The sequence below is a fragment of the Entamoeba invadens genome, assembly GCF_000330505.1.
Source record: "Entamoeba invadens IP1 unplaced genomic scaffold scaff_1105074724957, whole genome shotgun sequence".
Taxonomy (NCBI): domain Eukaryota; phylum Evosea; order Mastigamoebida; family Endamoebidae; genus Entamoeba; species Entamoeba invadens.
In genome coordinates this window covers 246,198-269,530 of record NW_004191594.1, presented here as the reverse complement: position 1 = coordinate 269,530, position 23,333 = coordinate 246,198, and the positions used below count along the sequence as shown (strand labels likewise).

The 23,333-nt window shown below is 34.2% G+C and overlaps 12 protein-coding genes across 12 annotated transcripts; 4 read left to right on the top strand and 8 right to left on the bottom strand.

Moving 5' to 3' along the window:
• Nucleotides 1-46: 46 nt before the first annotated feature.
• On the top strand, nucleotides 47-640 carry EIN_377680 (hypothetical protein; the record flags this gene model as incomplete). Its single annotated transcript, XM_004182811.1, has 1 exon — nucleotides 47-640. A coding segment is annotated over one exon (594 nt), but the record flags the coding sequence as incomplete, so codon positions are not given.
• A 135-nt stretch (nucleotides 641-775) lies between these two features.
• On the bottom strand, nucleotides 776-4,144 carry EIN_377670 (hypothetical protein; the record flags this gene model as incomplete). The annotated part of the gene is made up of 2 exons (XM_004182810.1): nucleotides 776-2,871; nucleotides 2,938-4,144. 2 exons carry the CDS (start codon nucleotides 4,142-4,144, stop codon nucleotides 776-778), a joined length of 3,303 nt encoding a protein of 1,100 aa, XP_004182858.1.
• A 924-nt stretch (nucleotides 4,145-5,068) lies between these two features.
• EIN_377660 (hypothetical protein) lies at nucleotides 5,069-5,645 on the bottom strand (the record flags this gene model as incomplete). Its single annotated transcript, XM_004182809.1, has 2 exons — nucleotides 5,069-5,136; nucleotides 5,201-5,645. The coding sequence occupies 2 exons, from the start codon at nucleotides 5,643-5,645 to the stop codon at nucleotides 5,069-5,071; spliced, it is 513 nt and encodes a 170-aa protein (XP_004182857.1).
• A 103-nt stretch (nucleotides 5,646-5,748) lies between these two features.
• Nucleotides 5,749-6,726, bottom strand: EIN_377650 (hypothetical protein; the record flags this gene model as incomplete). Its single annotated transcript, XM_004182808.1, has 1 exon — nucleotides 5,749-6,726. One exon carries the CDS (start codon nucleotides 6,724-6,726, stop codon nucleotides 5,749-5,751), a length of 978 nt encoding a protein of 325 aa, XP_004182856.1.
• A 2,570-nt stretch (nucleotides 6,727-9,296) lies between these two features.
• EIN_377640 (hypothetical protein) lies at nucleotides 9,297-9,980 on the top strand (the record flags this gene model as incomplete). The annotated part of the gene is made up of 1 exon (XM_004182807.1): nucleotides 9,297-9,980. One exon carries the CDS (start codon nucleotides 9,297-9,299, stop codon nucleotides 9,978-9,980), a length of 684 nt encoding a protein of 227 aa, XP_004182855.1.
• A 136-nt stretch (nucleotides 9,981-10,116) lies between these two features.
• Nucleotides 10,117-12,950, bottom strand: EIN_377630 (F-box and WD domain protein, putative; the record flags this gene model as incomplete). The annotated part of the gene is made up of 2 exons (XM_004182806.1): nucleotides 10,117-12,589; nucleotides 12,787-12,950. 2 exons carry the CDS (start codon nucleotides 12,948-12,950, stop codon nucleotides 10,117-10,119), a joined length of 2,637 nt encoding a protein of 878 aa, XP_004182854.1.
• A 613-nt stretch (nucleotides 12,951-13,563) lies between these two features.
• EIN_377620 (hypothetical protein) lies at nucleotides 13,564-15,282 on the bottom strand (the record flags this gene model as incomplete). Its single annotated transcript, XM_004182805.1, has 1 exon — nucleotides 13,564-15,282. The coding sequence occupies one exon, from the start codon at nucleotides 15,280-15,282 to the stop codon at nucleotides 13,564-13,566; it is 1,719 nt and encodes a 572-aa protein (XP_004182853.1).
• A 752-nt stretch (nucleotides 15,283-16,034) lies between these two features.
• On the top strand, nucleotides 16,035-16,977 carry EIN_377610 (hypothetical protein; the record flags this gene model as incomplete). Its single annotated transcript, XM_004182804.1, has 2 exons — nucleotides 16,035-16,653; nucleotides 16,721-16,977. 2 exons carry the CDS (start codon nucleotides 16,035-16,037, stop codon nucleotides 16,975-16,977), a joined length of 876 nt encoding a protein of 291 aa, XP_004182852.1.
• A 212-nt stretch (nucleotides 16,978-17,189) lies between these two features.
• EIN_377600 (hypothetical protein) lies at nucleotides 17,190-17,786 on the bottom strand (the record flags this gene model as incomplete). The annotated part of the gene is made up of 1 exon (XM_004182803.1): nucleotides 17,190-17,786. One exon carries the CDS (start codon nucleotides 17,784-17,786, stop codon nucleotides 17,190-17,192), a length of 597 nt encoding a protein of 198 aa, XP_004182851.1.
• Nucleotides 17,787-18,903: 1,117 nt separating this feature from the next.
• EIN_377590 (hypothetical protein) lies at nucleotides 18,904-19,604 on the top strand (the record flags this gene model as incomplete). The annotated part of the gene is made up of 2 exons (XM_004182802.1): nucleotides 18,904-19,179; nucleotides 19,359-19,604. The coding sequence occupies 2 exons, from the start codon at nucleotides 18,904-18,906 to the stop codon at nucleotides 19,602-19,604; spliced, it is 522 nt and encodes a 173-aa protein (XP_004182850.1).
• Nucleotides 19,605-19,655: 51 nt separating this feature from the next.
• Nucleotides 19,656-20,274, bottom strand: EIN_377580 (hypothetical protein; the record flags this gene model as incomplete). Its single annotated transcript, XM_004182801.1, has 2 exons — nucleotides 19,656-19,870; nucleotides 19,995-20,274. The coding sequence occupies 2 exons, from the start codon at nucleotides 20,272-20,274 to the stop codon at nucleotides 19,656-19,658; spliced, it is 495 nt and encodes a 164-aa protein (XP_004182849.1).
• A 1,215-nt stretch (nucleotides 20,275-21,489) lies between these two features.
• On the bottom strand, nucleotides 21,490-23,333 carry EIN_377570 (Rho/RAC guanine nucleotide exchange factor, putative; the record flags this gene model as incomplete). Its single annotated transcript, XM_004182800.1, has 2 exons — nucleotides 21,490-23,114; nucleotides 23,191-23,333. Coding segments are annotated over 2 exons (1,768 nt in total), but the record flags the coding sequence as incomplete, so codon positions are not given.

The following is a 23,333-nucleotide window of genomic DNA, read 5'->3' as shown; positions in this document are numbered from 1 at the left end:
CCATCATACCAATTTCGACTTTTTGTCCAACAAAATAACTCCCGAGGTCAACCCATTTTTTACACTCCAATTTGTGACGAAATTTGAACCTTCGGAATACTTCTTCTTCCCTTCGCCGTCGTGTTATGTGAAGTGCGGAGAGAGCACGGTGTATGCAATAAAGGGAATTACGTTAACAAATTACTTCACTTCGCGCGCAGCTTATTTTATCGACTCGGTGAGTAAACGCCTGAACGTGAAGAATTCGATATACCCGATCAATCCAATCAGTTTCATGACACAATTGGAGAGCTGTTACTTGTTCGAAGCTTTTTCTTTTGTTATTACAAAACTGATCAGCAACGAGTACGAAGACCAGGCGTTGTTTATTTTGAACCAACTCTCAGTCTTTACGCGGGTGCGTGCTATTGACTTATTACGAGAGATCATGGAGTCTGCTCTACCCTTTGGACATCGGATGGTTGAACACCTCAAGAAGACAAGTGGGTTAGATAAAAGTGATATGTTGGTGTTAATTAATATGGTACGAGTCGAAAATCCTCATTTAGTCGCACTTTTTACTTCTAGTCTTCTCTGTTCGATGCGACATGATGCCAGGATATCCTCGACATTTGGAAATAAGATGATTGGTATGATGTGATGATCTTAGCTCCTTTTATTGTATTATTATACAATCAACACATTGTTTGTGTGAATTAATATAACTCATTTATAGTCTGTTTACTGTTTGATACACAGAAGGTCATAACAAAGAAATCGGAAGAATAAAACTGACTTAATCTTCTGAAGAAGACGAAGAAGACTTCTCCTTGTCTTTCTCAACGCGTTTTCCAACAGACTTTGGCAACGAACTTTGTGGCCCAGATGGGGTGTTGTCAGAGGAAGAAGTGATGGATGGCTCTTGAGCACTAGAAGGCACGGAGGGCGTCGAATTGCTCGAAATATCACTTGCGCCTCCAGCACCAGCTTTCTTCTCCCCTTCGATATTAAGAGCATATCTGATGTCTTCGCCCCATGACTCAATAGTTTTCAAAACATCGGCAAACGTCGGTCTGTCCTCTGCGTTCTGTGACCAACATTTAGTAGTTAACTCCCAATAGTTCTCTGGAATCCCATTCGGCTTATCGAGTCTTTGTCCCTCAATGACAAATTGAGGAATCATCCATGGCTGATTGAATCGCTCATCATTTTCATATGCGTTCTTCTCGACATAAGTCTCGAACAAGACCATACCATAAGCATAGACGTCGACGGGGTAACTGTATTCTGAAGAGTTCTGTAAACACTCTGGTGGCATGTATGTTGGTGTTCCGATACCTTGTGACAATGCTTTTGATGCCAGATTTCGCTCAGAGATGTTTCTGCATGTACCAAAGTCTGTTAACTTCGCGCAGACTGGAGAATGTGGGTTGAGGGAGAACAACAACAAATTCTCGCCTTTGACATCACGATGGATGATATTGTTCTGATGCAAATAAGCTAACGCAACAGCCATGTCATCCAATATCTTCACCTTAAGTTGGTAATTGACTGGCTGCTTCCCCCATATTTTGCTCAACGAGCCATACTCCGCAAACTCAGTGACAATAGATATCTCACCTTCAGTGTACACAGCACCAATTAACTCAACTACACAATTGTGTCGCAACTGCGTCATCATCGAAACTTCATGATTGAACTCCTTCTCTTGTTCTTGTGTCAAATTTCTCGCCTTCATTTTCTTAATGGCGACATCTCTGCCTCTGTAAGTCCCTCTAAATACCATACCAAATGCACCTTCACCAATTGGCGGCATGATTGGTTTCAACTCAGTGTGGTCCAATTTGAGTGACAAATCCGATTCAATAACTACAGTGAACTTGGCAGTTTCCTTATTCTGATCATCAATATCCATTGCTGAAATACCAATGTTGTCACTCACTGAAGTTGTACACAGCATTTTGATCTTGAAAGTGACTGGAATAGCCGTGGACGATTTTAATGTCGCACTCTTTGGAGTAATTTCTAAGTCGTACTTATGGCTTGGAGTATAGTGGAACTCAAAGTAATATTGCTTCTTCGACATATTGGCAAGGTTGACAGTTTCAGTGTACTCTTGGTCGACAATGGCTTTTGATTTCGCTAAGTCGAATGATAACTCCCACTTGTCTGTCTTTAATGGGAACTTCTCGTTATCGGCACCCAACAACATCAGCTCCAAATCACTGCCGACGTGGAACGGCTTGATCGCTGCTGTTTCTGCTTTGACACTTTTAGTTCTTCTCCACCAAATCAGACCGATGAAGAGTAACAGAAGAACTATAATGATAATGATCGCAACAATGACTAATGGAACTATCAAAGCCCAATTTGTCTTCGAGCAACTCACTCCTCCAGCATCTAGAGAATAGCCATCATTACATTTCTTACACTTCTCACCTTCACATTCAAAGCATTGAGTCAACTCACTACATGGTTTACACTGCCCATCATTCACATACTCCTTTACTGTATTACATGTAGTACAAATCGGAATACCAACGGTGTTGTCATTGGTATCAGTCGATTTCCAAACACACTCACTACACTCATCAGGACACTTCTGGCAGATATACTGCTTTGGATCGTCGTGGTTGATATAATATCCAGGGAAACATGTCTCGCACCCATTGATCCCAGCTTGACACGTCGAATTAATTTCTTTTTGACTTCTACACGTAGTTTTGTTATCCAAGTCTTGCTCGTACTTCGACAGGTAATACCCTTCTTTGCAACTCAGACATTTGTTCGACTCTTTACATGTGCTGCACGACAAATCGCATTGTGAGCATTGTTGACTCTCACCGTTCTTGATGAAGAACCCGGACACACACTCTGTGCAATACCCCATTTCTATTCATTAGTATTGAACTGTTATTTGGGTAGTAATTGGTGAACACAGAAGATGTTAGAACAAACCAGTTTTTAAACAGAACTCCGACATATTTTCACAGATGTAATAGTCCTCTCCTTCTACCTTTTTCAACGTGTAATTGGTGATACACGCAGAACAATGTGTCGCTTCGTCTTCACATAATTTGCAATGTGATTCACACGGCTGACACTCTTGGCCACCCTTCGGTACAAAGTACCCAGCTGTCTTCTGCCCTTCTGTGGTCAAATCGTTGTAACACTCTTTGCACCCGGCTTGGTCGACCAAACTGCAATTTCCATCTTTTGGGACACATTGTGTAGTGCCGTTCAAAAAGTAGTAATTTTCATTACAAGAGAGACAGTGCGACGCCTCAGAGACACAAGTGCTGCAAGTTGCATCACAGAGTAAACACTCGAGCGAAGCACTGAAATACCTTCCAGACTCACATTGTAAACATCCATATGTCTCACTGCCCTCTAAACAGTGTAAGTCGTCTTTGCTTTTACACTGTCCGTTTGTCATGACGTAGTCTGTTTTACACACCGAACAATAATTTTCGCCAGTGTCGGTCTTGTAACACACCGAACAATTTGTGCCACAAGAAACACAGTCCCCCGCCTCAAGTCGATATCCACTATTACACAACTCACAATGATCATCTTGTAATCCTTCTGTTTCGTCGCAATTGGATATAGGGTTACACTTATCTGGTTCATTCGGAGTGGGTACATCCGTCTTACTGAGCAATGTTTTGTTTGTACATTGGTAGCAGTTGTACTTCTCAGTACAGAGAGCGCAGTTGGTCATACACTTTTCGCATCGCTTAGTATCAATGTCAAAGTACTTTCCACCAGGACAACGACCACAGTCTTCGTCGTGTGCCGGATCAGTGCAGTCAACACATTTGGTCTCGTCCGTGGAGAGATAGAGTTGTGTTCCCGCTGCGTTTGACCCACATTGATAACAAAATGTCGAGTTGCAATAATTACAGAACTCCATGGAACAACTCTTGCATTGATTGCCGTCTAAGTAAAACTTCGGAAGACATTTCACACACGCCCCATTGTCGGTGATCTCGCAATTCTCAGACACACCAATAGCAACACATAGAAGTGAAGGAATGCCCGAATCGGTGTTATCAGTAAGCTGTAGATAATACCCACTTTCGCACTCGATACAGTGATTGTCTGAAATCTGGCTTTTGCAATGGTCCAGTGCAAAACTCAGTGAAAGAATGAAGAAAAGTAGCATAATGAATTTTTACAGTTTCATCATTGTATAATTTTGAATGGTTCATTTTACTAATACAGTATAACTTTTCTGTTTTTAGATGGAAAGAATCATAGAAATGATAAGAACGTTCTTTTAAAGAGCGTTTTTGTGTTTTTTTGTTTTACCAAAATGATATATTTGTCCTTTTGAAGTTAAAAATTGAATTGGTGTTTTGCATTTTTAAATAATTAATACCACTCTTGTTATTAAAAAAACTCTTTTACTTTTGAAAAGTTAGCTCCATATTTTTTAAAAGAAACGGGATAATAACAATCTAAAATGGAAATGCGTATTTTTATATTTGTAGTAAAAATATTATTGTAATCCATTTAAAAATTATTATAATTCGATATTTTTAAGAATTAACCATTCAAATTGGCATTTTTAAATTATTGGTATTTTTAATAATAAAAATTATCACTATAATAATTATTATCATTATATTTCTGTTAGAAATACAAAAAAATTAAAAAATGGTAACGAAAAGTGTGAAAAAACAACTCTTTTTCATTTTTTGGAAGAATCTTGGATTTTTCTTGTTATTATTTTCCCGATAATTAGCTAATATTTGAAGTATATATTTAGTTTGATTTTTTCAATAAAATGGTAAGTAATAGATAATTATTATAATTATTATAAAAATATAAAAACAATGATATGATATTATTAACTTTTTTTTATTTGAAAATTAATTAATTTCCATATAATTAAAAATCCATTTATTATAATAAAAAATAATTTAAGTTCCTAAAAAAACAAAGTTTCGAAAAAAATAACAATTTATTTTTCAATGAATTTAGTCTTAATAATTCAGACATTGAAAAATTAAATAAATTTACAATTCTAACACAACATGTATAGTTAAAACAAATAATAAATACTATTAGATTTTTACTTAATAGATCAATCCTCTTTTTCTTGATTAATTTCTTCGATCTCTCCATCCAACACAAACTTGTCGAGTGACATCTCTTCCTGTCAGTCTTTTTTACGTACAAAAAACTATATTACCAACAAAAATTAAAGATAACAAACCAAGGTCTTCTTCCGAAGTCTTTTCTTGTGGGTTGTGGTAATGTGCTTTCGCAAGAGTAACAGACCTTTGTGCAATTTCGATCTTTTTTGAAAAGTCTTGGTTATTTGTATTATGACACTTTTCATATTCTTCATGGATATTTGCCCTAATTTCCATAAGTGTTGCAATGTACTTTCTAGCTTTAATGATTCTAAGTGCAAGCTCATGAGCCAATTGGCTTTTTCGTGTTGTTTGGTCCTTTTGAACATTCTCAAAGTCGCATTTCATCAATTCCAAATTCCTTTGACACTCGTCTTTTTCCTTTTTAATGTCTGCGTCGATTTGATCGATCTCCAGTTGTGTCTTGTTCTTATCTTTGTTTTCAATTGGGGTGGATACCACTTTGTATATAACCACCAAAAGAATGAGCAAAAGGATGGTGCCAAAGACTATACCAAAAGTCATTACTTCCCTTTTCAAGTTCTTCTTTTCAAATGCATGTTCCAAAAATTTTCAATGCAAAACTTCAATAAAAGGAATAAAAATCAAATCAATAAAAACAAAGAGCCTACACCATTTCAACAACGACCACTCTTCTATATGCAAACCTTCCGTTACTCGGCGTTCCAAGCAAATTTTCATTCCCAAAATTTGCACGAGACAAATAGCACAGATTTTCCTCACCAAACTTCCCAAGAGAGAATGCACCGGGAATGACCAAAAATTGATTCTTAAGAGCAGGCATCCCCGAATAGTCAAACACGTTATTATCTATTTTGATTCGCGTCTGTGTGTTGTTCCCAATTTTCAAGATGAAGTTAAATCCGTCTGATGAGCTTAAAACGTTTCCACTTGTTAAGAAGGTACCTGACAGTAACCTTCCGAAAATGTTCGAGTTACTATCTTTGATGAAGATGGCAAGCTTCTTCAATCCTTCTGTTTTCTTGAAAAATACAGTTGATGTACTATACTCATCACTTAATGTGTCAAACACTATTTTGCTCACTTTGGATGAAGACCACTTTTCAATTAGACGCACGTTGTATTCGCCAAACATCATGTTCATGTTTGATACCAATGGGTTGTCTTTCATTATATACTTTGTCATCAATTCGTTCTTTCGTGACACATTCACTTCTTTTCGTCTTGAAAGCATCAAATCAATTTCATTGGAGTAAAGCTTATCTTCAAGCGCAACTAGCTTTGTAACTAGTTGGTTGTTTTGGGTCGTCTCTTCCTCTTCTTTACTACGACACCAATCAAACAATTGTTTGGTAAGTGCACACTCCCCCAACAATTCTTGCAATTCAAATGTTGTTTTTTCGATGTTCTTCCGACGGAGAATAGACTCACCAAGGCGGTCGAAAATGGCTTCGAGTGATTTGATGGAACTTTTGACGTCTGTGGTTTCAAGTAATGTTTCGATGTTTGGAATACTTTCGTTCAAACAATTGTCATCGAGGTGTTTCATCTCACCTAAAATCTCTTCAATTTCTGAGGATAAGCTTATCAACTTGAGTTCAAGTGATTGTATTGAACGGATCATTATATAGTTTATTAAGTTATGATTATCTATTGATTTACATCATAGAATTAACACACTTTCTTTGACTTTTTCGGTCTTTTTTTTTTCGTCAAACAAAACCAAATGTAGTCGTATTATTATAATTTTAATTTAATTATGATAATTAATAATTAAGTTGTTTAAAAATCAGAAAGTGAGTATAAATGCTCAGAATGTCACTTTTTATGTGATAATCAGACTTTGTACTTAACTAGATGTTACTAATTTTTAAACTATTGTTATTAGATAAATTGTAATAAATTTTTATTTAACGACAAATTGGAGGATTTTTTTTAAAGAAATGTTGACTAAATTTTTAAATAGTTTTATGAAGATTAAAAAATTTTAATAATTATGTTATTCAAATTTAATATATTTAATAATATATATTTAATAATATATATTATAATTCATTTATAATTATGTTTAGTACATTATAATAAAATATTCTTAATAACAAGTACTTTGTAATATAATCACCAAACTCTTCTTCAAATAACTCATTTACGTCCTCTGAATTGTCACATTCCATTTTTAAGTATTCTTTAACTTTATTTTCTTTCTTTATGTGTGTTGGTTGCTTTGGTCAACGTTTGTCACGAAAAGTTTGTTTAAAAACACTCCACACTTTCTTTTCTTTACTAATATATTCTTCATATAAAATTTACACTTCCTGCCTTTCAAAACATTTCCAACGCACATAAAGTTCGACCAAACAGCTAATAGTTTTTTTTAATATAAAAAGTCTATGTTTTGTTTCTTTATTCAAAAGCCTTTTTTGCATTTCTCTGTCTATTTCAAAGTACAAAGGTTTATTTCTTCTATGCAATTTTTGAACGTCGCTTACAAATTCAAGAGAGTTGGAAAACCTTTAAAAGACAAAGTTTTGTTGGAGAGGATATAAATTCCTTTGATCGAATGACATCCCGAGAAATCCACGATATCATGTCTTATGAGACACTGATATACTCCAAATTTGTTTCGCTTAATATTTCAAAATTCAAGACATTTAAATTGGCTACCTTCCTCTTTCTTTTGACGTCACTGAAATAAGAAGTTGATTCTATGATTATTTTGTGAGTTGTTTGAATTTTTAAGCTGTGTTGGTGTTTGGGCATTATATAGTGTAAAATCACTCCAAATAACGACATGGAAACACCCCCACCAATCACTGAAATTCTATCTCCTTTACCTGTGATGTCTAACTTTTTAACACAAACAGAAAATATAACAATTCCTTTGTGACATACATTTATAATTGTTGAGAACAAAGTTGTCGACATTCAGTTCATCAAAGTCGGATTGAATGTCAATTTCCTATAAATTGAGTGCTTTAGAAAGTCGTATTGAATACACAAAGGAGACCTAATTGTTAAATATTTCATTGTTTTTGTAACATGAATCATTTTGAATGTGAAACAGTAATACATCTCAACTTTATAACAATTAAATACATTATCATTGTTAATATAACAGCCCTTGTTACTTTGATTTCTTAGAACCAACATAAGCATTTTTGAAAATATTAAAGATAAGTCACTGGTATGTAAATTGAGCTTTAAATGTTCTGTTTTAATACCACTAAAATCATAGAACCCACTTTTGGTGAGTATTAAATCAATTGATTTGTAATATTGGTTGTCTTGGGTATTTTAGTTGGTGTGTCTAACATTAATTTAAGACAGTTTTCTTAATTGTAAATTCGCTCTTGTTGTTTAAAACGATAACCCCAACACATAAAATGAACATTTTTTGTTGTTTTTGCAAAAAAAATCCCATTTTGTAACAATACAGAATTTGATACATTTCATCTAATACAGTTGTTTGTATTGTTCAATAAAATAAACGTTGTGTTTTAATAGAACATAACGTTCCATAGAAATTGCAGTGTTGAACAATTTGTTTAATCGGGGAAGATATTTTAAAATTCTACAAACAAATTTCTCAACTTCAAAAAGTTTGTGACACACTTTAAACCAATAAAGTTGATTCTAAGAAAGACGAATTGGTCACTTAAATGTTGGGCTTCGAAAATTCAGTCAGAGAGATGACAAACACTTTTTACAAGTCAAAGAATGTGATAAGTGTATCTTTATTCTCTGTATATGCATTACAAAATTGAGGCGTTTCTCTTTATGTATTGAGCTTTAGAAATCTTTATTTCATATAATTCATCCCACATAATATATTTTGTGGATTGGTTCGAATTATATCAAACACCACTTGAGTGTTTTGAAAGACTAAAAGTAGGTTTTTGTGCTCATCTCTCTAATATACAACAACATGTTTGTTATGTACACGGCTTCCAGTTTTGACATCTTTTGAAACAATTTCATTGTTTTGTGTCACTTCTTCTATAGTTTGAGTTTTAACAAAAGAATAGATATTATTTTAAAAAATGATAATATAATATATATGTTATAATAGATATAATATAATAATATACCTTTTTTTCCCTTCGTATTCAAATTAAAGAAACCCTATAAAATAAATAACATTTACAAAAACACAAAAAATGGTTATAATTAAAAAATCACTCAAAAAGATAAAAAATGACTTTGAGAGAGTTGTGTGAGAAAAATAGAATTAAGGAATTAATAGACCGAGTGCGTGAGAGCGACGAGTACCTTGCGATAGATGAAAAGGGCAATTTGTGTTTCTATTATTTAACAGTTGCGTTTCCAGAAGCGCCCGTCCTTGCCAACCCAAATCCGACGTTATTACGAGCTTACAAACAACGATTTTTACTCGAGACAGATGGAGTTTTAAGTTATTCAACAGGAGAAATTCCAATTCACAAATCGATCGTCCAACCGTTCTGTTCTGGTCTTCATCTTGATACGTCAGAAACATCAGCAACAGCTTTTGTTGAATGGTGTTATTGTGGGACGTCTCTTGCGTTAATAAGAGCAACGCCATTCACGTCTGTTCGAATATTAGTCGAGCTGTTAAAGTGCCCCCAAGCGCGAATGTCATGGAAATTTTTTGAGTCATATTCCCTCTACCTCTCCGCGCAATTACCCGATGTCGTGATAAACTTTTTAGAAGTATTTGATAATGTGGATATGATAGAAGATCACACGGAAATGTTTCAAACTCTTTCTATCCTCTTTTTCTCGACCTTTTCTTACAATGGGGGGTCAGACTTCTTGGGAGACTTACCAAAGTCGCTCTTAATATCATCCCTCAAATGTCTTATTAAGGACGATAAACACAAATCTTCACTTTTGCAGTGAGTTAAGACTGTTTAATATTTACACACAACACTTCCTTATTATGCAACAGACCATTAAATCGTTCTAAGTGACTTCTTTTTATATGTTATATATATATATAATAAAGCTAACCCCTCAAATGACTAACAAAACACATTTAATTATCACACAAAAAGTCACACTTCCCGATAAATAAGTTCCCATTCCTTCCTCCACCAACTACTACCTTTCCTTTCATGTTAAGTGCAGAGAACGTCGTGTCTCCCGTGTTACACAGAACACTTGTGATCTCCTTCATTTCTTTGGTTTCATAGAACTTGATTGTATTATCATCGCATCCGCACGCTAAAACACCATTTTTAACACATACAACATCTACACGATTGTCGATGGAGACAACGGGGATCTTCAGCATTCGGTCGTCCCACACTGAAAGCACTTTCTCGCTTCCAACAGTGCAGAACCTGTTTTGGTCGATGACGTCGATCACTGCGACTCCGCTCTTGTGTGGTTTGATTTCAGAGATTTTCGAGTGTTCACTTTGGGTTTCCCAGATGTGGACTGTTCTGTCGGCACTGCCGGAGATAAACTCATTTTGTTTGAACTGTTTGACTACAGTGACTTTCTTCGAGTGTTGTGGGTACGTGAAGATCACTTTTTGTTTGAAGTTGTTGTAATTGATGATTTGGACGTTGTCGTTCCAAGCAACAAAGTCCATCCCTTTGAGTGGGAAGAAACCCTCGAGTCTCCCTGATGCCGAGTCAAACACTATAGTCTTCTGGTTGTCGCTGTTGATGTACTTAATTGTACCGCACTTGTACCCAACACAGATAGTGTCTTGGGACATAAAGACGGTATTCACAACACTACTATTCGGCCCTATCAGCACTCTTCCACTTATCGGAAAAGTATTTAAATCCCACGTGCGTATCTTTCTATCAGATGACCCGCTCACCATCACTGAGTTGTCGGGTGAGAAATCAATTGACCGAATGACATTAGTGTGTCCTTCCAAAACCCTAAATCCCGAATTCTGTACTTCACATTCGCTCTGCAGCGAGTAAGAAGAACAGCCCGTTAGTGTTGATAATCTCTGAATACTCTGTGGCACAAGAGGTACACTTTTACTTGGCAATTCTGAAAAGACTGAGGGGAGTTGGACACTCCCACTCGACTCTTTGACACTCTGTTGGAAAGAGGGTTGAAACCCATTATTAAAGCTCGAAAACGTCGGAGAGAATGAAGACATAGTGTTCGACAAACCAGGACTATTTGGGGAACTCAATGTGTTTGATTTCACTAACTGAGCGATGGATGGGAGTAATGGCGATGCTTTCGTTTCACTATGCCCGCTCTCTTCGGAAGACTGACTTGTGTTTGAGTTCAGACTTTGCGTCTCTTCGGACGACATCACTGACAACACCAAAGCTCTGACTTGTTTTGACGAACACGACAGATTCTTCAGATCAGTGTAACTCAAATAGGAGCAAATCCTCTGAAAAGTTGCTCGATATAAGTCTGCAAACGTGCTGGAGTTCATATAGTAAGAAGGGTCATAAGCAAAGTGTACTGTTGGACTATTAGATGAGTCGATCGACTGTGTTTTGTCGTCGAGTCTGTGTTCAAAATTAGTCATGAATATCCGAATGACATCAACAGAGAGTACTCCCGTCTTTTCAGTCGCGTCAAACGAGAATTGGACCTCCCACATGCCATCGACGTCTCTCATAAACATGAGGTAGACGTCGTTAAAGAAAAACACTTTAGAACTCTTCTTTTCGTCGACGCAGTACCTTTTCGAGTGGAAGTGGAACAGAGCCAGTTCATTGGAGTAGTTAAAAGAAGAGAACAAGATATGGTCTGGATTCGCATCATATTGTGTACTTGCACCTTTTTGAAGTAACAAACAGTTGTTTTTCGACTCAAGTACTTTACATCTGTCTTGGAAGACCAAGTCAACGACAGTGTCCATCGTAAGACTCAACTTGACTCTCTTCTTGAACTTCCCACAACACACAAAGTTGAAGTCATTTTTGAACCTGGACACCTCACACACCGTGTAATTGTCTTCTTTCAGTATAACATTGTCGTGTGTGATGTATGGGTTTAACACCTTCTCAAAGCCATTTCGTTCAACAACAACATATGGCGGGATGTCACTCAAATTGGTAGGCAAGTCGGTGAGGGTTTTGAAGAATCTATTAATCATCGTGATGTGTCTTCTTAAGCCAAGTCGTTCGTCAGTTTCATGACAAAAAGGGACTGGCGCTATTTTAGCAATATAAGTTGCTCGGACGTGTGTGGATGACAGTTGCTCAAATATATAACTACTGAAGAGATAATGAGAATCTCTGAATGGGACGATACTCGAGTGCTCGTCCATAACACTCATCATGATGTTAAAGTGTTTATTACCGCGGTGAATCTCTTTTCTGTGCACACAGAATGCAACCTTGTTTGCAGTAAAGATGTTCATCTCGATTTCTAAGAGCGATTCAAATTTATCACTTCGCAACACATTGAATTTCTGTATGAAAGGGTTGTACCGGTAATAAAATGGCGTTGCAATGAGTTGTTTTAGTAACTCCATGTCCATCTCAACGATCCCAGTCGACTTGACCACAAAAAGTCTATTAATAAGTGTTCATCTTCTCCGTATCAATGTAATTGATTATATTCAATACAATCAAAAGTAATAAATACAGAAGTTATAGTTTACCAAAAGTTGTTCTTAGTTGAATAGATGCATGTATTAATTTCATAAACTTTCAATAACAAAACAGTGTTCTATAAATAGTTCTCTATACCAAGAATAAACACTACAAACTTATCTTTCAAGTCTTGATAGCTATAACTGTTATCAATACTTATCGTATGTTCATCTCCTTGGACCTTTACACTCCACGTATCTTGCCAGTACCTCGAATCATATGGGGTATTTAGTATATTCTCCAACACCCCGATTACTTCATTAGTGGTATATCCATTCATCCTTCTTTCTCTTTTTTTATAGTTTCTTGTATATTTAGAATACCCAGAACTCACAATAGACGATCTCTTATCAAATTTCGCTATTTTCTCATTTGAATTCCACCTCCCATTTCCCCCGTGTTTTCCCATCACTTTTTCCTTGTAACCAGCCACTGTTTTCTTTCAAAACAAAAAAATCTTGGTTTGAATTTTTTCTAATTTGGTACAGATCTGAATTTCTTCTCTTCTTTTTTTGATCAATTACATCTATTTCTCCATTTTTTTATTTCTTTTTTTTATTTTTATTCATTGTTACTTGTTTTGTTAGTATTATATTAGATTATTATAAAAATAAATTAACTTTATTTTTAATCGGGATTGCTGTTGTACCCTACGCAACCCGCTTATCCTTTTTTTTCCAAACTTTTTCTAATTTTATCCTTTTTGTAATTGAGTTTCTCGCCTTTTTTGTATAGTTTAAAAAACTATCATTCTTTAGTTCTCCAATAAAACTCCATCCCTTCAGAATCAAATCGAGGAACCCCCCAGAAATAAATGGATCATACTTATTTTAAAATATAAAAAGTACTCAATCAACACCCTTTCTTCACTTGAACATTTCCAAAGCTTCTTCTTATTCCTCTTTCACACACTTCACAGCATCCATCCACAGTTTTTTTGTAGTCATTGTGATTTCTAATAAAACTTCTATTTGGTCGTCTTTGGTGTATCTCTTCTCAAAGGTTTGAACTAACTTGTTGATTTCCTCAAAATATATTTTCGTGTTATTAACGTTTTGTATAAAAAGATCGACATTGGGATGAATCCCCAATATAAGAACGATTGTATTCAAACAACACGCGGTGTGTCCGTTAACTCCATTAGCCTTCAAATGATCGACTAACTGTTTAAATATGTTGGGCATCATCTCATTCACAATCTTCTGGTATTGTTGCATCGCATTTCCTCCGCTTTTATCAAATAAAATGTTGAGCAAAAGACTTCTCAAAAGAACACATGACGAAACACATTCTCTTTCACACCTCTTCAGAAACTTGTCAAAGCTTTCGGGAATACACTCAATCAGCTCTTTGGAATTCTCTTCATTCTTTCGAATTAAACATCCGAGGGCATCAAAGATGACATGTGTATCACAATTCATCTTCCCATACAACATCGATATCGCGCTTTTAATAGCTCCACATGTTTTTCCAATGTATATCTTTTCTTGTAAATTACACTCCCTTACTACAGCTTCGACAAATGAAAAGAGTGGTGCTTTAAAACATTCTTTTGCTTGTGAGATGTCGTCCATGGCTATGTCGATCATTCCATTCTTCATTATATCTTCTTTTGGTAACATCGAGATGAAGTGAATATATTGTCCAAAAAGCGCATGTAACGGATGTTGTGAAAGTGGGGTGTATCCATCTGGAAGGGAGTCAATATCGATTGAGTCGTGTAATTGGATCATCGCAATAGTCATTTCACTTTCCTTTACAAGCTTGATTGCTTTCTTTTGAGAAATTAAATCAAACAAAATCATCAAAAAGAAGAGTACATCTGAAACTACATCTGCTGAATGCACTCCTTGTGTCGTTGTAAATGTTAAATCAACTTCTGGATATGTCTTCGATTCATTCTCAACGTTGTTCCTGACCTTTTTGACCGCTTCATCTTTCTCTGAAATGCAAGAATTTTGAAGTAAATGGATGATAGCCAGACTATAAGTGGACAGTGACAACAACTTCAATATCTTGTTCACAATTCCATATTTAAGTAAGTTCTTTGCATCTTCTCTATTTCTTTCAGTCTTTTTGGTTAAGGTTTTTATGATAATACCCAGAGCTACACCAGTGTCCACGAGATCCAATGAAGACAATAACTGACAGAATTCATCATCAAATGTCATAACAACTCCATCAGTGTCAATTAATTGTTCAAGTAATAAACATGTTCTTACAAACAAATTTCTGTTCTTAATGAAGTCGAAGCATAAAATTTTTATGGGTTCAGAGTAGAGAGAGTTCTTAAAGACTTCACTAGATACTAAAAAGCGGAGGAGCCATAACATGTTGATTTGACTCTTTTCACATTTTCCACATTTGCATGTGGACAACGCCCAGATCGAAGAGAAAGTCTTTCCAATAATTTCCCAGAGTCGAATTTTGGTCTTGTCACCATCAACAACCCACTGACAAAATGAAGGTACTACATTAAGTATTGTAGTCTCACCCTTTTCTACATGTTCTTCCACAGCAAATATAAAACAGTCAGTCATTTCATGTATATTGTAAAAACAACTCTGGATATGCATCCCATAAGACCTGGAGCGAATAAAAGTACTCAACATTGAATGATAATTCTTTTGGAACAACGAACTTTATATCCTGTCCTTTGTTTCCAAATTAGAAATTTGAACAACTTTTGATTTTTTTATATTTAGAAAACAGGGGTTTCGTGTAATTATAAATTTATAAACACAAAAATGTGAAATTTTTAAAAAGAAGTATTTATTTTCTTTAATTATTAAAATTTTTTAATTAATATATGGTTATTGTATAATTAATAAAATTGAATGCACTTTTGGGATAATAAAAAAATAATAATAATTTGTAAAAAAAATAGATGAATTTGTATTTTTGTTTTACCAAATAAAACTCATCTTTTTTCTATTTATAAAAAGGGTTTGGTCTGAATAATCCCGTTGACTTAATCATTTTTCAGCTTTTGTTTTTTGAAACAAATGATTATTTTCCCGATTTTGTAAACTAATATGTGCTATTTATTTTCTAACAAAATATTTTATTTTTCCAAAAAAAGAATTAATTTAGTTAATTTTTCATAATAAAAACAACTAAATATTTTTCTTTGTTACATAACATTTTTAATAACAATATATTTTTTTTAAACAAAAATAAATGAGTTATTTTAATAAAAATAAAAATGTTTTATAATAACATTTACTTCATTTAAATCTTAATTTTAAACCACAAAGACAAAACAATAAATAAAACTAAAACTCATATCATAAAACTTATTAAAACTTTAATAAAAAAATGCCAAAAAAATAAAATTGAGGAAATATCAGTTCCACTAAACTAGATGTCAACGAAGTGGCAATGGTTAAACGACTACGACTGGGTTGATTACAACACAAAAACGTGTGAGATTTTAGAAAACGCATTTTTAGCAGGAAATAAAGAAATAGATTGTGATAAAGAGCGATATGTTGAGTTTTGTGATCTCAAAACAATCCACAAAAATTTCCAGTCTCTCCCAACAGATTATAAGTCATTGGTTGGTATCCAAAGGAGAAAAGATAATCCAAATAAACGCCGACTCGTCCAGCGTTTAATTCCATCCACTTTTGAGAACTTTATAATTTACATTTGTGAAGAAGGGTTAGATGATGGTGTTGATGTTGATAGTATTGTTGAGACAATAAAACTCAGAAAGGGAAAAATCACAAAAAAGTCAACAAACGCATCACTTGTGGTCTGTGATCAGAAAAAGTGGAACGACCACTTAAAAAATGTTATTCAAAATGTTATTCAACACAATGTCCCCATTGTTTCTTCTGAATTTATAAATCAGTGTCTGGACAAGTTCGCGTTGGTGTCCAAAGACCTTAAGACGACAAATGATTTTTTCAAAACGTTGTTGAGTGTGAAAGAGGAGAAAAGCGAGAAGAAGGAGACCGAAGAAAGAAAGCGCTTTGAATGTTTGTCATTTTTTATATATATAATACAGTTTATTATAAATTATAATACATTATTAGTAATGAGTAGCTGTGGATGACTTGCTCGTCGACAAGAAGAAAGTCGCAATGAAAGTCAACATTACGTTCGACGTTGAAGTGAAGAAAAAAGACGACAACACTGTTTCGATAACGAAAAATGGAGAGGAGATTGATGTTCCCGTCGCACCCAACGAATTTAAAGATTTTGCGTTGCTCCTCAAAACCATTCCAGACAGTGTTAATGTCAAACTAGACAATGGCACATATGTTGGGTCGACTGGTGGTGTGTCTCTCCAGGTTAATTGATTATTCACAGCAGAGTCCAGTGGTGTTCCACTCTAATTACTCTTATAGAATTCTTTATAGTTAAAAATAGAAAACTCTATCTATAATTAGACATAATTCTATACTTTATTATTAATAATAGAAAGGAATTAGTCATCAAAGGGAGAGTAAAATGAATAGTAAAAAGTATCAATAATAATAGTATATGAACAAATAACAGACAACACGCGTCCTCAGCAGGTGAGGAGTTTTGCGAGGTTTTTATCGTTTTTGTATATAGTGGTGACCATTAACCCACCATATTCTATTGAATTGAGGTAGCAACTGATGAGCCTTCCCGTCCTTTCAATTGCTTGTTTTCCAAATAAGATGATTCCATCTTTTGCAATGGAGTGGATGGTCTCCCCTATTGTATCTTTTTCATTTCTAACGGCCTCTTTGGCCTTTTTTGAAACAGGCGGCTTAGTGTTAAGGACGTAACGAAACTCTGAAAGTAAGTCGACTAATAAATTGAGAGTTATAGTGAATCGATAGTTCTCACTCCTTCGCATCGCCGTCTTTGGAAGAACACCAATAGAAACTTCATACTCCAATCTCTGTTTAACTAAGTTCTGAACAAGTTTGGAAAAGTTGATGGTGTCTGTTGGCGAGAAGGAAAGTTCGTCGATTTGAACGAATTGTAAAGTCACTAAAGCCTTTTTGACGGGTTTGTGTATAGTAATGTCACAATATTGATTTATTATAGCTAGAAAAACCGACTCTTGTGAAGATTGGTAATTGCGCCATTTGATAAACTTTTCTTTGGAAGTCAGCTTGTGGCTTTTGCTCATCAAAGCCGTTTTGTTGTTTTTTAGTTTTCTTTAATTAAATATTACAGTTTTTTGCAAAAATAGATTTTTTTCATCAGGATACTCAAAACTATTAATTCTAATATTAATATCCTATTTAGTACTATATCTTTTGGTATTTGTTCAATTTTGGGTAGTTCGGGATTTTTTTGAAAAACAAGTACAGTTTTTTTACTGGGAGTTTCTTATTATTTTTAGGTTTAGTTCTTTAAATTAAGATACAAAAAAAATAATCAAAAAATAATACGATTTTTTATGTAATGAACATTCGATGATTTTTTTTATTAGTATTTTAATTATTAATTTACTAAAAATTGGTTTTTTATTTTTAGACCAAACCATTCTTTGTTGATTTGAACCATTACCGAACTACTGTTGTATTATAGAAAAACTATAGTATTATTGTCTTATTCATTTTTTACAGAGTTTTTTCGTTTAATAATTCTTGAGTTCCTTTCAAAACAATAATTTGTATTTGTATAATGGTGTGACAAATAAATCAATTTGCAGTTTTGTTGGAAAAAAGGACTTTGTAAGTGAATAAACTTGCCAAATTTGTATTATTCTCTGTTTTCGTCAAAAAATAAAGAAAAATTAAAATGAATAACACGAAAAAAACATTTATTTACATTTATTTTAACTTTTGTTATTCATTTTGTTTTTTATCAAATATCGTTTAATTTAACATAACTAGTTGTATAAGTTATTTCTTATAAACACTAATATTTGAAATTGTTTAGGACTAAAAGCAAAATAATAGGAAAAAAACAAATAAATAATCTCTTTTTGAGATTGACATATGATGAATAAATCACAACCAACCACACTAAGTCGTGTTTTAATTTCTCAAACAAAAAAAACGGAAGACACAGGTACCAGTTTGTTGCCGACTACATTTCGATAATGTAATAATACTTTAACGTTATTGTAAAGTTATTTAAAAACCTCATGGAAAGAAATTCTTCAAGAAGCCGGGGAAGTTGTTTTTGCTTTGGAAATTTTGAGTTCCTCGGTGAGAGCAGAACCGAATAAGATTGAGAAAGTGATTGAAAAAGAGAAAACCGTCCCAATCACAGAAGCATCAAGTGCTCTCAAAAAAATGAGTTCTTCTGATTATTACAATCTCAAAGAACAAACTCGACAAAATTTCAACAATGTGAGTGATGAGTACGAAAAAATTTCTCTCAAATGCAACAACTCAAAATCTACGTGTAATACAAAGAATAGTATCATCGCTCGTCGAAAGGAAATCCAACAACAGCTCGATAAAATCAAATTAGACTCCGATTCATATGACGCCGAATTAAAAAGCGCCAAAGCCGAGTTCGATAGATTGGAGTTAGAAAATATATCATTTACACGAAGCGATCTCTCTGTTTGTTTTGTATATAACAGTATTATTTAAAATTATATTATATAGTATATATTTTTGATATTCAAAACTTGTACCATATTATTAATTTAAAATAATCATATATTTTACTTTATATTTTATAGAACCATAATATAGTATAATCTAACCACAAATGTGATTTAATTGATGCTCATTGACAGAACGAGATCAAAGATCTTCAGCGTCGGTATGAGTCAATACAACCAAGTCAAAAAGTTCGTCAAGAGATCGACACCCATCACGATGTAATGGAGAAGATGAAAGCCGAGATAAATGTTCTGAGTGCGGACGTTCATTTACAACTCGAAGTAAAGCAACAGCGCCTCCGCGAGTTAACAGAGAGGCTCCGTTTTCTTGAAGAACGCGACGCGCTGATACAACGTGCGTTGGTCGTTGGTAATTATTGACTTGTTTGAATAACAATTTTGAATAACAAAACAAATACCACAATAAAACAATCAGTAAGTGTTATTCGACTTGAATTGGTCCATTGCTTCCTTAAGCTTTGGTTGTTGCACTGATGCGAGTGTATCGAATATGCCAAGAAAACCATCCATTTCCTCTTTCTTCATACATGGTTTGTCGAGTGATTGATTTGCAGAAATCCTGGCGTTGTAAAGAGTCTTAATTTCTTCCAAGAAATGAGCATTATTTGCTATGGACAGTCTATTCCCTTCAAATGAGTCTTTAAACTATAAGAATACTAATAAGAATAATAAATTTGAATAGAAATAAAAACCATTGCGATTTATATGAGTAAGTGTGATAAAATTAATTATTTGATAACTATAACAAACCAGCATCCATATCGAGAGGAAGAACAATGGAATTCCATCGACGTTCACAAGGAGTTTTGATTCCAATACCTTGACCTTCATAGGGGAGATAGTCGGAGTAAAATTTCTTTGTGATCTCTTGAACTTGCCCAACTACATAATAAATGTTTTGCATCACTTTTTCTGGAGAGACTTCCTCGTCTTTCACCATCGTCTTATCCATGATCGACTCAAAGCCCATACGGATTGGTTTTACTTCACTCTCTTCTATCGTTTTGTAGTCTTCGGGTTTGTCAGTCATTTGTGCTTAGTCAGTTCGTTGTTGTTTTTTAATAACAATAGTATCAAAACTAATAATTATATCAAGTCTATTAACTTTATTAATTATTTTAATAATCATCCTTTTAAAAGAGAAGTCGACTTAAATTATTATTTAACTATAATTTTATTACTATATTTATTAGTTTAATTTTATTATATCTTTAGTAAACAAAAACAAAAAAAAATATTTTTAAATTGTTAGTTATATAGTAAAAATTATAATTTAACAATATCTTAAGATGTTATTTATTTTATTAACAATATAAAAATAAATTAATTACATATTATAATATATAATTTATAGACTCTACAACATTTACATGAATAACAAAAAAAATAATTATTGGGGAAGGATTGATCCATTTGATGCTCGAGGTTCTCGTGGGTTTGTTATGTTGTAGAGAACAGTTGAACAGAAAGGGTAAAGGACGCCAAAAGTTATTCCGAACGAAAGAAGGGTACAAATTGAAACAACTATACCAAAAAAGAACCAACTGATAAGAGCTATAAAAATAGCTATAGAGATAAACACCAATAAAACAACATTTTTCACATTCATCACCCCAACGTCCTTAGAGGTATTTTCAAGTTTTTGAATAATATTTGAAGAGTTATATGGTATTATACTTAATATTATAACAGTATTATACATATTATTATAATTTGTTTATTAACTATTTATTATAAAACAATTAATGTTTTTACTATTATTTAATTCAACTATTTTTTGTTCCAAAAAAACAGTATTAAACAAGTATAATATATTAATAATTATTTGTTAGTTTCATTCTATCGCAACAAAAAAGAAAAAAACTTAGTATTTAGATTTTCAAGATAAAGAACGACGTATAGTTTTAATTCTAAACACAAACTTTCAAATTCAAAAAGATGAAGACTAAAGATGTGAAGAAGTTAGTGAAAAAGACGTGCGAGAAAGACATGAAAAAACCCATAAAAAAGACAATGAAGCCTATGATGAAAAAGATGATGAAAAAAATGATGAAAACCCAACTCAAGAAAATGCTTCGTAAACGTCTTCACAAAGTCCAAAAAGCTCTCGACTGATTTAGTCAATCACTCGTAATTCCTCAATCTTTGATATAATTATTTTAGTTCTTTTTCTTAGCAATTGTTACTAAAAAGATCTAATATTTTCAGACACAAGAAAGACACACAGTTTGATTACATTAAGTCGTTACTTCGACGCGTTCTCGTTATTCTGCAGACTCATTCGCTTCTTTTCTGCTATTTGATTCATTTCAACTAACACTTTAATCCTCTCCGACCCCTTTGTAATGAAATCTTCCCCTTTCTTCTTTTCCAATTTACATATTTCTTCTCTCATGTCGTTGTGTTTCAGAAAATAGTCTTCGATACCCTTTTGCTTTGTTTTTATATCAACTACTATTCTCTCCTCATCGCTTGAGTTTCTATCACATTCTCTACCAATTTCCTTTGTCACTGCGTAGTCTGGTGATACAACCAATTTTCGTGGACTCTCTAACAATGAAGAAGACCCCGAAGTAAGATTCTCGTTGGACTCCAATACCGTGTCGTCTTTCGTTTGTAACTTCCCAATTGTTTTATACATCCGTGGGATGATCTCCGAATTACCCGTTTTACTCAAGTCCTTCATAGTCTCACTTACAGACTTTCGTGTCAATTTTCTCGGTGAATTACGACTGCGAGAGACAACGGTTTCATTCACAAAGTTTTTCACATTTGGGGAGAGTTGTTCCTCCGTTTCAATGAATGTGTCCATGTCCTGTGAGTTAACAGTCTGTGGGTCATAAGATTTCAACGCAATTTTCAGAGACTTCACTGGTTTGATCTCGTTATCTTGAGTCTTTTCAACGTGTGTTGTGGGTAAGACGTCGGTCAACACTTCGCTTTGGCTTCTTTTTTCACTGCTTGTCACAAACTTCGACTCAATTGCATGGCACTTCTTGCAACATCCATTCGTCGAATCAAAACATTTCAAACATACAAAGTTAAGACACTTCTTACAGTAAAATTTCCGTTTCCTTCTTCCAAATACAGAAGAACAACGAGCACATTGAGTGACATCCTCGGGTGCTAGGACTAACATAGCAAAAGTAAATCCCTCCTCCAATTTCACTTTCTTTGACAGATCAGCTATTGTCGTTGACCATGTGGCTTTCTCTTCAATGGCGTCAAAGAGAATTTCACACGATTTCACATCACTGAAGATGGATAGACCACACTCCTTTGAAGACCCCATTATGGTCATTCTCGTCAAGGAGATGACAGTCTTCACTTTAAGAAGTTTATCAACTTTACTCGTGAACAACAAAACATCGTTGAAGAGAAAGAGTGTCCTCTTGTGGAACCCAAGGTGCGTCGCTTGCATAACATTCCCTTCCAATATGAAGAGTCTGTGTGGTTGAATCAGTTCAAATCCCTCTTTCGTCCACATCCTCTCCCTCAATTGAAACAGTTTGTATCTTGAATTGTTCGACGAGATGGACGTGTTGACTTTATTTGCGACCTCTCTGACAGCATCAAGTGCTTTATTCAGTTCTTTATAGTCTTGGTGCGTTTCCTCCGTGTTCTTCACAAGATCTGTTAACAACAAATTGTATCGTGGTAATCGTTGTACGGGCATGATAAGGTAATCCCTTAAGTCCAATTTTGCGTCCGCTATAATTTTGTCTTGGCATTGGACCAAATAATTTGCGTTTTGCTTTTCTTTTTCGAGTCTTGTGAGGACGGTTATCGCGTTTTCGTGGTTAATCAAAAAGTTTTGGTAGACGGCAAAATAAGGAGAAAAATTCAGGAAAATTTTGCCAACCTCATTCTCTAGCGTTTTTTCGTGAGAGGCTTTTAAAAGAAGGGAAACAAATTGTCCGTTACAACGCATCACATCTTTAAAAACTTAAAAATCTCGTTGACATCATCTTTCTTGAAGGAGACGTTTCTTTTATCATTTCGTTATAATAACAATTTTCACAAATTACTAGAGATTTGTATATGAAATTTCTGTTTCGTAAATTTCTGTGATATTCGACTTCGTTTTGT